This window comes from Dromiciops gliroides, chromosome 5 (assembly GCF_019393635.1).
Source record: "Dromiciops gliroides isolate mDroGli1 chromosome 5, mDroGli1.pri, whole genome shotgun sequence".
Lineage (NCBI taxonomy): Eukaryota > Metazoa > Chordata > Mammalia > Microbiotheria > Microbiotheriidae > Dromiciops > Dromiciops gliroides.
In genome coordinates, this window is record NC_057865.1 from 219,983,872 (window position 1) to 219,997,796 (window position 13,925).

Genomic DNA, 13,925 nt, shown 5'->3' on the forward strand with positions numbered 1-13,925 from the left:
AGAGAGAGAGAGAGAGAGGATAGTTTTCCTTGTACCTCTGGAATTTCTCCTTCTTACCCATGAGATGTCACTGTCCTATTGGGTGCCTTTTTTCCTGCAGATGAAGATGAGATCAACAAACGCACAGTGGCAGAGAATGAAGTTGTTGGGATCAAAAAGGTGAGTGAGATAGGGTTGGTAAAACCAAGGTTCCTTCTTGAGGGTTGTCACCTCATAGCAGATACAATCAGCAATGCCTTAGGTTTGTCCATCTCCTGGACCCTGGAGAGGAAGCATTCTTTATGAGGAAAGAGACATTTTAAGAAACAAGATTGTGCTATTTGTTACTAACAATATAATATACCAATTAACAATGAATATATGCAATGAATATATTGAGCAGTGGATAGAGTGCTGGACCTGAAGCTAGGAAGATTTATCTTCCTGAGTTCAAATCTGGTCTCAGACACTGTGTGAACCTGGGCAAGTCACTTAACCTTGTTTACCTCAGTTTCCTCATCTGTAAAATGAGCTAGAGAAGGAAATGGTAAACCATTCCAGGATCTTTACCAGAAGCCCCAAATGGGCTCACAAAAGTTGGACACAACTAAAACAACTGAACAACAACAAAAATGAACATCGGATATCATATTAATAATCACCAATTATAATAATAGTAATAGTATAGATTTGCATTGCTAGAAATCTTGAGGAACTTGGTGATAACAACAACACATTTCTCCTGTAGTATAGGGGTTCTTAACCTTGGTGTACTGAACTTTTAAAAAATGCTTTGAGAATTGTATTTCAGTATAGTTTGCTTCCTTTGTAACCTTTGTATTTATGCATTTAAAAGCATTACTTGAGAAGAATTTTGTGCAGTTTCTAGGGTTTATGAACTTGGATGGGAAAAAATGACATCTTTATTTTTTAATATAATTGGTTTCCTTTTTAATCATATATGTTTAAAATGCTTTAAAACATTATGCTTGCATTCACAGTGCATTGAATGATTTATATGTTTAGCATAAGGGAAGGGAACATTTATTAAGCATCTACTATGTGCCAGTCACTGTGCTAAGCACTTTCCAAAGGTTTATCTCATTGATTCTTGCAATAACCTTATAAGGGGAATACAAAAATTATTACCTCATTTTTACAGTTGAGGAAACTGAGGCAGACTTAAGTGACTTTATCAGGTCACATAGCTAGTGTCTGAGGATAGGTTTGAATTGAAGTTCATTACTGTACTAAGTGCATTTAAGCTGCTGAAAAAGGGGCTACATATTTCCCCAGGCTACTCTAGGGACACAGGAAACACACAAAATGGTTAAGAGACCCTGCTCAGTGCTTTTAAGGCTTTCAAAGTACTTTCCTTTCAATAATCTGGTGTGGCATGTTGTACAAGTGTTATTCCCATTTTGCAGATGAACAAAATTGAGGTAGGTATGGGAAGAGGTAGTGTAGTGTAGTGGTTAGAGGGTCCCATTTGGAATCAGAAAGATTCATGTTCAGTTCATGCTTCAATGTGACCACTGGCAAAGTTGCTTAATTTCTTAGTGTTCAGGAAACACTTTAAGACAGTAAGTTACAATTGTCATCTGTACTGGTGTTGGGAAGTTCCCTGTCAGGAATTCCCAACTGGGTTGGAATCACAGTTCAGATTCCCCTCTCTAGGGGCTGCTAGGTGCTGTAGTGGATAGAGAGCATTGGCCCTGGATTCAGGAGGACCTGAGTTCAAATCCAGCATCAGACACTTAACACTTACTAGCTGTGTGACTCTGGGCAAGTCACTTAACCCCAATTGCCTCACCAAAAAACCCAAACCAAACCAAACCAAAACAAGCCAAAACAAAAAACCCAATAGATTCCCCTCTCTAGAAAAACAACACTCCACCCCCTGAACCCACAATGCCTCCAGATTGAGCATAATATGTTGGTATACATTCATAAAGTAACACTGCTGAATGAACTTTTGTCACAACCTGGAGCATTCTGTCCCAGAAATAGAAGATTATCCTTCCTTGCCTATTAGGACCCAAGTCTCACAATGTGTTAAGATTAGAGCACTCAGAGACATTTAAAGAAAAAAAATAGTGCTAACCCAAACCCTAATCCATGGGGTGGTGGAAAGAAGGCTGGATTTGGAGTCAGAAGACTTGTATTCTGGTCCCAGCTCTGTTACTTACTAGCTGAGACTCTGGGAAAGTCATGTCCTTTCTGTGAGTTTTAGATGCCTTAACATTTAATGAGACCAACACTTATACTACCTATTTCATAGTGTTGTGAGCAAAGGTGCTTTTTAAATCCTAAAGGAAGGTTTTATTATGAAAAGAATAATAGTCAGAGAGAGATAGCCCCAAATCAAATTTACTTTGGTAAAGGTCACTCACTAAGAAGAAAGCACAAACTGGGAGAGGGAACACTGAGTCTGGGGAGTAAATCTCTGTGCTCCTGTTTTTTTCCCCAGGATGTGGATGCTGGTTATATGAACAAGGTTGAGTTGCAGTCCCGTGTGGATGGCTTGACAGATGAGCTCAACTTCCTGAGAGTTCTCTATGAATTGGTAAATATCCTTTCTCTATCTACCCCAACTGTTCTGTGCACAACCCCTCCTGTACCTAAATTCTGTTCCCCATCAGCACCATGGAGAGGGCAATGATGATCTGATCTTTCTGGGACATGACCTTCACATATTACCAATGATGTTTAAATAGTAGTAGCCTCAGAGAAAAGCTGCTTAGCTGCTCTCTATGATCATCCAAATTTTATTGGACCTTAGTGTTTTCCTCAAATTCTCTTTTCCTTCTTCCTCATCCTCACTCTGGCCCCTGTTGCATCTGTTCTCCGATTCCTTCCCCAGCCCACACCATTGGTGTCCTCAGCCTCCCATCCACCATTCACACACAGAGGACCCTGCTGTTGACACAGAAGAGATTCCATTCCTACTATTCCTGCTGCCTGATTCCACTGGCCCCCAAGTCTGGTTTCCATCAGGCCTTGCTGGTCTTTTCATAAGATTTAATGAGTGATTTGTTTATGGGCAGTAACTTGACATCTTGACGATTGTCCAGATTTCTTTAGTTTGCAGCCTGGTTTCCTTCAGGCTGAGATCAAACCCCAAATTTAAGCTTTTTTTTCTGTCTGCCTCATTCTTGACATGGTCTGTTCGGTATCTCTTCCAATTTCAACACTGGGTATTTCCATTCCCCAGTCCTTGTGGCCTGGGGGTGGGTGATTAACTATTTCTGTTCTACAGGAGTTGTCTCAGATGCAAAGCCATGTCAGTGACACCTCTGTGATACTCTCCATGGATAACAATCGCTGCCTTGACTTGGATGGAATCATTGCTGAGGTCAAGGCTCAATACGAGGAGATCACCCTGAAGAGCAAGGCAGAGGCTGAGAGCATATACCAGACCAAGGTAAGTTTTCCTTTAGTCCATTTCTCCATCTCCCCCCATGGAACATCATGTCCAGCACTGAGCTGAAAGCACCTCAGCCTTAACACAATCATCTTGATTTACATGTCAGCTTGGAGAGCTGCAGACCACAGCTGGCAGGTACGGCGATGACCTGAAGACCACCAAGAGTGTAATCATGGAACTCAACAGGACAATCCAGAGATTGCGAGCCGAGATTGAGAATGTCAAGAAACAGGTGGGATACAGCTAGTCATAGCAGGGGCTGGGTTTGAGACTTCACCAAAGTTCTGAAGACAATGGGCAATGATGGGATACTGTTGGGGTCAGATTAGCAGAAAGAATATTGGGCTTTTTGAGAGAGAGGGAGAAGCAATTGGCTACTCCTGTCTCACCTTTAATCTTTTCTTGTAATATCTTATGGGATATTATAGGCTCTGGAAGGTTTTTTTCTTTTATAAATAGGATTTTATTTTTTCCAATTACATGTAAAGATAATTTTCAACATTGTATTTCATTTATTTATTTATTTTTGATGGGGCAATGAGGGTTAAGTGTCAACATTCATATTTTAATAAGATTTTGAGTTCTAAATTTTTCCCTCCCTCTCTCCCCTCCTTTCTTCCCAAGATGGCAAAAGCAATCTGATATAGGCTCTATATGTACAATCATGTTAAACATATTTCCACATTAGTAATGTTGTAATGTGAAAGAAGAAAAATAACAAAAGGAAACCCCCCAAAAAACAAACAACAAAAAAGTGAAAATAGTATGCTACAATCTGCATTCAGACACCATAGTTCTTTCTCTGGATGTGGATAGAATGTTCCATAATGAGTCTTTCGGAATAGTCTTGGATCATTGTATTGCTGATAAGAGCTAAGTCTACTACCACCGTTGATCATCACACAGAGTTGCTGTTATTGTGTACAATGGCTCTCGGTTCTTCTCACTTCACTCAGCATCAGTTCATGTAAATCTTTCCAGATTTGTCTGAAATCTGCCTGCTCATCATTTTAGTCCAGTAGTATTCCATTACATTCCTTTACCACAACTTGTTCAGCTGTCCCCGAACTGATGGGCGTTTCTGAAAGCCTTTAACCTCCTAGATGTTCCTTCTGGTGTAATGAAAACATAGAGTTGATTTCTGCTGCAGGCACCAGACAGGCTGGAATGGCCTAAGGAATCCTGAAAAATCCCTAGGGTGGGATAATCTCCCCCTTATGGCAAATAGCTAAGAGAACATCTCACCAGAAGGAACATCTAGGAGGTTAAAGGCTTCCAGAGCCTATAATATCCCATAAGATACTATACTCAGTTCTCTAGGAGGCCATATTTTGGGCACAGTACAAGTTTCTAGCTTTCTGCTTAGCTCTCGTGAGGGAGGACATGATTCAATAAAGGGGCTTTTTTTTTTTTTTTTTTTTGGTGAGGCAATTGGGGTTAAGTGACTTGCCCAGGGTCACACAGCTAGTGAGTGTTAGGTGTCTGAGGCCAGATTTGAACTCAGGTCCTCCTGACTCCAGGGCCGGTGCTCTATCCACTGCGCCACCTAGCTGCCCCTAAAGGGCCTTTTTAACAGACCAGCAAATAAAGTCAAGGACTTACCAGCTGGGATTTCTCCAGCTTGTGGAAGAAACTTGGTTTCTTGACCATTAGATATGAATTATGGGGCAGCTAGGTGGCACAGTGGAGAGACACCGGCCCTGGATTCAGGAGGACCTGAGTTCAAATCCGACCTCAAACACTTGACACTTACCAGCTGTGTGACCCTGGGCAAGTCACTTAACCCCAATTGCCTCACCAAAAAAAAAAAAAAAAAAAAAGCCCCTTTATTGAATCATGTCCTCCCTCACGAGAGCTAAGCAGAAAGCTAGAAACTTGTACTGTGCCCAAAATATGGCCTCCTAGAGAACTGAGTATAGTATCTTATGGGATATTATAGGCTCTGGAAGCCTTTAACCTCCTAGATGTTCCTTCTGGTGAGATGTTCTCTTAGCTATTTGCCATAAGGGGGAGATTATCCCACCCTAGGGATTTTTCAGGATTCCTTAGGCCATTCCAGCCTGTCCTGGTGCCTGCAGCAGAAATCAACTCTATGTTTTCATTACACCAGAAGGAACATCTAGGAGGTTAAAGGCTTTCAGAAACGCCCATCAGTTCGGGGACAGCTGAACAAGTTGTGGTAAAGGAATGTAATGGAATACTACTGGACTAAAATGATGAGCAGGCAGATTTCAGACAAATCTGGAAAGATTTACATGAACTGATGCTGAGTGAAGTGAGAAGAACCGAGAGACCATTGTACACAATAACAGCAACTCTGTGTGATGATCAACGGTGGTAGACTTAGCTCTTCTCAGCAATACAATGATCCAAGACTATTCCGAAAGACTCATTATGGAACATTCTATCCACATCCAGAGAAAGAACTATGGTGTCTGAATGCAGATTGTAGCATACTATTTTCACTTTTTTGTTGTTTGTTTTTTGGGGGGTTTCCCTTTTGTTATTTTTCTTCTTTCACATTACAACATTACTAATGTGGAAATATGTTTAACATGATTGTACATATAGAGCCTATATCAGATTGCTTTTGCCATCTTGGGAAGAAAGGAGGGGAGAGAGGGAGGGAAAAATTTAGAACTCAAAATCTTATTAAAATATGAATGTTGACACTTAACCCTCATTGCCCCATCAAAAATAAATAAATAAATGAAATACGAATGTTGAAAATTATCTTTACATGTAATTGGAAAAAATAAAATCCTATTTATAAAAGAAAAAAACCTTCCAGAGCCTATAATATCCCATAAGATATTACAAGAAAAGATTAAAGGTGAGACAGGAGTAGCCAATTGCTTCTCCCTCTCTCTCAAAAAGCCCAAATATTCTTTCTGCTAATCTGACCCCAACAGTATCCCATCATTGCCCCATTGTCTTCAGAACTTTGGTGAAGTCTCAAACCCAGCCCCTGCTATGACTAGCTGTATCCCACCTGTTTCTTGACATTCTCAATCTCGGCTCGCAATCTCTGGATTGTCCTGTTGAGTTCCATGATTACACTCTTGGTGGTCTTCAGGTCATCGCCGTACCTGCCAGCTGTGGTCTGCAGCTCTCCAAGCTGACATGTAAATCAAGATGATTGTGTTAAGGCTGAGGTGCTTTCAGCTCAGTGCTGGACATGATGTTCCATGGGGGGAGATGGAGAAATGGACTAAAGGAAACTTACCTTGGTCTGGTATATGCTCTCAGCCTCTGCCTTGCTCTTCAGGGTGATCTCCTCGTATTGAGCCTTGACCTCAGCAATGATTCCATCCAAGTCAAGGCAGCGATTGTTATCCATGGAGAGTATCACAGAGGTGTCACTGACATGGCTTTGCATCTGAGACAACTCCTGTAGAACAGAAATAGTTAATCACCCACCCCCAGGCCACAAGGACTGGGGAATGGAAATACCCAGTGTTGAAATTGGAAGAGATACCGAACAGACCATGTCAAGAATGAGGCAGACAGAAAAAAAAAGCTTAAATTTGGGGTTTGATCTCAGCCTGAAGGAAACCAGGCTGCAAACTAAAGAAATCTGGACAATCGTCAAGATGTCAAGTTACTGCCCATAAACAAATCACTCATTAAATCTTATGAAAAGACCAGCAAGGCCTGATGGAAACCAGACTTGGGGGCCAGTGGAAATCAGGCAGCAGGAATAGTAGGAATGGAATCTCTTCTGTGTCAACAGCAGGGTCCTCTGTGTGTGAATGGTGGATGGGAGGCTGAGGACACCAATGGTGTGGGCTGGGGAAGGAATCGGAGAACAGATGCAACAGGGCCAGAGTGAGGATGAGGAAGAAGGAAAAAGAGAATTTGAGGAAAAACACTAAGGTCCAATAAAATTTGGATGATCATAGAGAGCAGCTAAGCAGCTTTTCTCTGAGGCTACTACTATTTAAACATCATTGGTAATATGTGAAGGTCATGTCCCCAGAAAGATCAGATCATCATTGCCCTCTCCATGGTGCTGATGGGGAACAGAATTTAGGTACAGGAGGGGTTGTGCACAGAACAGTTGGGGTAGATAGAGAAAGGATATTTACCAATTCATAGAGAACTCTCAGGAAGTTGAGCTCATCTGTCAAGCCATCCACACGGGACTGCAACTCAACCTTGTTCATATAACCAGCATCCACATCCTGGGGAAAAAAACAGGAGCACAGAGATTTACTCCCCAGACTCAGTGTTCCCTCTCCCAGTTTGTGCTTTCTTCTTAGTGAGTGACCTTTACCAAAGTAAATTTGATTTGGGGCTATCTCTCTCTGACTATTATTCTTTTCATAATAAAACCTTCCTTTAGGATTTAAAAAGCACCTTTGCTCACAACACTATGAAATAGGTAGTATAAGTGTTGGTCTCATTAAATGTTAAGGCATCTAAAACTCACAGAAAGGACATGACTTTCCCAGAGTCTCAGCTAGTAAGTAACAGAGCTGGGACCAGAATACAAGTCTTCTGACTCCAAATCCAGCCTTCTTTCCACCACCCCATGGATTAGGGTTTGGGTTAGCACTATTTTTTTTCTTTAAATGTCTCTGAGTGCTCTAATCTTAACACATTGTGAGACTTGGGTCCTAATAGGCAAGGAAGGATAATCTTCTATTTCTGGGACAGAATGCTCCAGGTTAAGTGACAAAAGTTCATTCAGCAGTGTTACTTTATGAATGTATACCAACATATTATGCTCAATCTGGAGGCATTGTGGGTTCAGGGGGTGGAGTGTTGTTTTTCTAGAGAGGGGAATCTATTGGGTTTTTTGTTTGGCTTGTTTGGTTTGGTTTGGTTTGGGTTTTTTGGTGAGGCAATTGGGGTTAAGTGACTTGCCCAGAGTACACAGCTAGTAAGTGTTAAGTGTCCTGATGCTGGATTTGAACTCAGGTCCTCCTGAATCCAGGGCCAATGCTCTCTATCCACTACAGCACCTAGCAGCCCTAGAGAAGGGGAATCTGAACTGTGATTCCAACCCAGTTGGGAATTCCTGACAGGGAACTTCCCAACACCAGTACAGATGACAATTGTAACTTACTGTCTTAAAGTGTTTCCTGAACACTAAGAAATTAAGCAACTTTGCCAGTGGTCACATTGATAGCATGAACTTGAACATGAATCTTTCTGATTCCAAATGGGACCCTCTAACCACTACACTACACTACCTCTTCCCCATACCTACCTCAATTTTGTTCATCTGCAAAATGGGAATAACACTTGTACAACATGCCACACCAGATTATTGAAAGGAAAGTACTTTGAAAGCCTTAAAAGCACTGAGCAGGGTCTCTTAACCATTTTGTGTGTTTCCTGTGTCCCTAGAGTAGCCTGGGGAAATATGTAGCCCCTTTTTCAGCAGCTTAAATGCACTTAGTACAGTATGAACTTCAATTCAAACCTATCCTCAGACACTAGCTATGTGACCCTGATAAAGTCACTTAAGTCTGCCTCAGTTTCCTCAACTGTAAAAATGAGGTAATAATTTTTGTATTCCCCTTATAAGGTTATTGCAAGAATCAAATGAGATAACCTTTGGAAAGTGCTTAGCACAGTGACTGGCACATAGTAGATGCTTAATAAATGTTCCCTTCCCTTATGCCTAACATATAAATCCATTCAATGCACTGTGAATGCATGCATAATGTTTTAAATGCATTTTAAACATATATGATTAAAAAGGAAACCAATTATATTAAAAATAAAGATGTCATTTTTCCCATCCAAGTTCATAAACCCTAGAAAACTGCACAAAATTCTTCTCAAGTAATGCTTTTAAATGCATAAAATACAAAGGTTTACAAAGGAAGCAAACTATACTGAAATACAATTCTCAAAGCATTTTTTAAAAGTTCAAGTACACCAAGGTTAAGAACCCCTATACTACAGAGAAATGTGTTGTTGTTATCACCAAGTTCCTCAAGATTTCTAGCAATGCAAATCTATACTATTACTATTATTATAATTGGTGATTATTAATAATGATATCCGATGTTCATTTTTGTTGTTGTTCAGTTGTTTTAGTTGTGTCCAACTCTTTGTGAGCCCATTTGGGGCTTTCTTGGTAAAGATCCTGGAATGGTTTACCATTTCCTTCTCTAGCTCATTTTACAGATGAGGAAACTGAGGTAAACAAGGTTAAGTGACTTGCCCAGGTTCACACAGTGTCTGAGACCAGATTTGAACTCAGGAAGATAAATCTTCCTAGCTTCAGGTCCAGCACTCTATCCACTGCTCAATATATTCATTGCATATATTCATTGTTAATTGGTATATTTATATTGTTAGTAACAAATAGCAGCAATCTTGTTTCTTAAAATGTCTCTTTCCCCTCATAAAGAATGCTTCCTCTCCAGGGTCCAGGAGATGGACAAACCCTAAGGCATTGCTGATTGTATCTGCTATGAGGTGACAACCCTCAAGAAGAGAACCTTGGTTTTAACCAACCCTATCTCACTCACCTTTTTGATCCCAACAAATTCATTCTCTGCCACTGTGCGTTTGTTGATCTCATCTTCATATCTGCAGGAAAAAAGGCACCCAATAGGACAGTGACATCTCATGGGTAAAGAAGGAGAAATTCCAGAGGTACAAGGAAAATATCTCTCTCTCTCTCTCTCTCTCTCTCTCTCTCTCTCTCTCTCTCTCTCTCTCTCTCTCTCTCTCTCTCTCTCTCTCCTCTTCCTCCTCCCTCCCTCCCTCCCTCCCTCTCTCTCTCTTTCTCTCTCAAAAAAAAATGGGGGGTGGGGGATGGGGGAATTCTTCCCTTCTTGAATCTCATCCCTCTGCTCCTTATATATCTAAGCTAAGTGAAGGGTAGAACTTCCTAGAAGCAGGAACCATAGGACTGAAAGCTGATAGGAACTTTAAAAATAATCTAATTCAACCCTCTCATTTTATAGATGAAGAAACTGAGGCACAGAGAGGACGGACAAGTGATTTGTCCAAATCACAAAGGTTGTAAGTAGTAGAGTTAGGATTCAAATTTCGGTCTCCTGGCTTCAAACCCCATACTCTGTGCAACATTGTCTCTTTAAAACATAGGGAATTGGGGATGTTGCTATGGAGAAAAGAAAAGGTTGTGTACGTTGAAAGCTATCTTCCATTAGGAATAATCTCCCCAAAATAAACCTGGCCATCCCTAAGGAGCCAGGTGGCTAGGCTACTCCAAGAGCTCCAAATACAATTGTCTCCTCTTTTTCCTCTCCCCAACCTAAAATAGTTCTAGAGGTAGAGTTTATCAGAAATCTCCCTTCACTTTGTGGGATCATTCTATCCTTGATCAGAGAATCAAGGGACCTCAGAGGCCATCTGGTCCAATCCATACGCAAGCAGGAATCCTCTTTACAAGATCTCCAACAAGAATTATTCAGTTTCTTCTTGCAGCCCTCCAGTGATGAGAAATACTGCCTCCCAAGACAGCATGTTCCATTTGGGGCAGCTCTAATAGGAAGCTTTTTATTTCATCAAGCCTAAATTTTCCACTCAATAACTTCTAGTTCCTAGTTTTGCATTCTAGAGCCAAGCAAAGACCTTTTGGTATTTAATTGGGGTCAAATTTCTCATTGGCCATACTTCAGTATATGAATCAATCTAAGGATATTGACTGAAGATTCAGTTAGGAGCAATAAAAAGCCCAGGTTAGGAGCTTATCTGCTTATCCTCCAAGAGGAGTTTGGAGTACTCACTTCCTCTTGAAGTCTTCCATCAGCTCTTGCACGCTACTCAGCTCCCCATCCAGTTTCCCACGCTCCCCCTGGAGCCCTTCCAGAGTCCTCCGAAGGTTGCTGATGTAGCTCTCAAAGAGGGGCTCGAGGTTATTGGTGCCTGTGACAGAGTTGACACCCTGCTGCTGAAGCAGATTCCACTTGGTCTCCAGGACCTTGTTCTGCTGTTCCAGGAACCTCACCTGCAGAGGATTGGGAGAGACAAGGCATCATATTGGATGGGCATGGATCAGCCCAGATATCTCTGTCCAAGGCCAGCCACCAATCCAGGTTTTCCATCCAGATCATCCTCTCTCTCCCCTGCAGTTATAGAAAAATCCAAAGTTCTCATTGAAGGTGAAGGCACCACACAAGGGAAGGTCTTTGGATTCTAAATCTTTTCATTGCTATCAAGTCCACTGAGGAGTAAAAACAAGGAAGGTAAGAAAATGACGTAAAGTCATCCTCACATGTTTCCACTACTTCAAGTCTATTCTCAATTATCCAGTTTGTGGATTACCCAGGGCTAATTTTAAGTCCAAAATTGACGTCCTCATAACCCCCATCACATTCATCTATGTCTAAGCATTTCTATGCCTTTGAAGAGTGTTTCTTAAACTGTGCTGCAAGGAAACGTGAAACACCCAAAGTTTTATGGGATTTTTTAAAATGAGCCTTATGTTGTTTGTTAATTGTGCATTAAATATAATTTTAGAGGATTACAAGGGTTCTGCCAAAGTTTTTTTTTTAACTGAAGAGTTCTACCGCCATGGGAAAGTTTGAGAACCACTGCCTTAAGAGAATGCAAGCTCATTTTCACATTAGCCAACCCATAACATAAAGAAGATAAGTCTACAGGCAAAGAAAGATATGAAAATTCACTCCGAGAATGAACAAATTTGCCAATGAGATATTGATTGCCCCTAGGTCTGGGTTTACCTGCTGTTGCTAACCATTAATGTTGGAAAGTTACTGTAAGATTGAATTTCTCAAGCCCCTTTCTTCTCCCAGACCTCAGAGAACTTTCAATTTCCCTTTTGTTTATCCCCACCCTATCTATGTCATGGAGTGAGACTAGAATAAGAATCTTTCCCCCAAATTATATGTGAGGGGGGAAAAAAGCACAGAGTGGTTGAGCTATTTCTTCCATGTCACAGTGTGTCATGGTGGAATTAATCAAGTCTTTTGTTTTCCTGACACTGCAACCATTCTTGAGATCTCCTCCCACAAATAATCACCAAAAAGGATAGCACTTTTTTTACTCCATAAGGGCTCCCTTACCTTGTCAATGAAGGAGGCAAACTTGTTGTTGAGGGTCTTGATCTGCTCCTTCTCTTGGGTCTTCACCTGCCCAATCTGGGGGTCAATCTCCACATTGAGGGGTTGTAGGAGGCTCTGGTTGACAGTCACTTCTTGGATCCCACCAGGGAAGCCACCAGGTCCAAAACCACCAGCCCCTCCAAAGCCACCCAAGCCACCAGCCCCTCCAAAGCCACCAACCCTTCCAAAGCCACCTCCTACTCCTCTGCCTCCTCCAAAGCCACCTCCGCAGCCACTTCGGCCACCACCAAAACCAAAGGAGCCACCCCTGGAACCACCAGCCACACTGTAGGAAATGCTCCTGTTTCCACCCAAGTTGTAGAGACTATGGCTGCCAAAGCCACCTGCTCCACTATGGGAACCACAGGCTCCTCCACCAGAGCGCCCAGTGCGGGCCACACAGCTCATGCGGCTGCTGCCAGAGACCACGGCTGAGTGGCCAGAGAAGCCCTGGCTCGCGCTGCCTGAGGTCTTACAGACTTGTCTGTTCATAGTGAATAGATAAAGAGCTTCTCAAGGAAGAGTAGAGAGGACTATAAGTCAGACGGATAGAAATGCCAGTGAGGCCTGGCATTTATATAGACCGATAAAGAGTGTGGCTTGTTGGAAGGAGAGTCAGGCAATTAACTGAGAGTCATAAAGGGATTGGTTTGCCTCGAAGGTAATAAGTTAGTTGTAGGTTCCCAAACACGCCTCAGAGATAATCCCCTGGCCCCAAATGGCTTTGCTTTCATAGCTTAATCACCCCAAACTTGCCCCAGTTGACAAAAGAAGTGAGTCTTTCCTCTACCAATTTAATTGATTTCCTCATGGGCCTCAAATATGCAAGCAGTAACTGTCAGTGGAATGGGGGGGGGAGGGTGGAGAAGGAACTGGGGTTCAATGTTAACATGGTATATTGGAAAGAATACTAAGTTTGGAGTCAAGAAACCTGGGTTCAAATCTCAGCTCTGCTATTTACCTTGGTCAAATCATTTCACCTCAGTTAAATAGGCCTCAGTTTCTTTATCTATTTCTTTAAGATCACTTCCAGCTAAAAAATCTATGATCCTTTATAAGGATTGAGATACAATGCACTCCAAGATACAGAGGCATAGGGTAGCATGACTTCTCTCAAGCATACTTGACAACTCTCTCTGTTCCCAGGGTCAAGGGACTAAGGCAATGGCTAGTGGGGAACAGACAATGAAGAATACACCTGGGCAATTCATGGCCATTAAGAGTCTCACTCCCCTCACTCTAAATTGAGATTTCTGACACTGTGAGAGACCCCTGTCTGTTGGAGACTGGAATAGCTTAATCCTGACCCTTCACAGAGAAGTCTGAGTAAACCTGAAGTACAGCTGGGCAGAGCATATTCTGGAAGATTGAGGCAAAAAGCAAAATAAGGAGCTGAAAGTGAGTAGAGGAGATGGGGTGTTATTGTTTGGGTGATAAGAGAGAAGGGGGTGTTTATGATAGAA

At 41.9% G+C, this 13,925-nt stretch overlaps 1 protein-coding gene across 1 annotated transcript in view; it reads right to left on the minus strand.

The window, feature by feature from the left end:
- The window catches only part of LOC122728366 (keratin, type II cytoskeletal 2 oral-like), a 17,054-nt gene extending 4,100 nt beyond the window's left edge, over positions 1-12,954 (minus strand). Inside the window, exons 1-6 of the mRNA XM_043966916.1 lie at positions 12,424-12,954; positions 11,125-11,345; positions 9,898-9,958; positions 7,495-7,590; positions 6,633-6,797; positions 6,399-6,524 (exon numbers count right to left, since the gene is read on the minus strand). Coding sequence (XP_043822851.1) covers positions 6,399-6,524; positions 6,633-6,797; positions 7,495-7,590; positions 9,898-9,958; positions 11,125-11,345; positions 12,424-12,954 — 1,200 coding nt within the window. The remainder of the gene's footprint in view (positions 1-6,398; positions 6,525-6,632; positions 6,798-7,494; positions 7,591-9,897; positions 9,959-11,124; positions 11,346-12,423) is intronic.
- Positions 12,955-13,925: the final 971 nt, after the last annotated feature.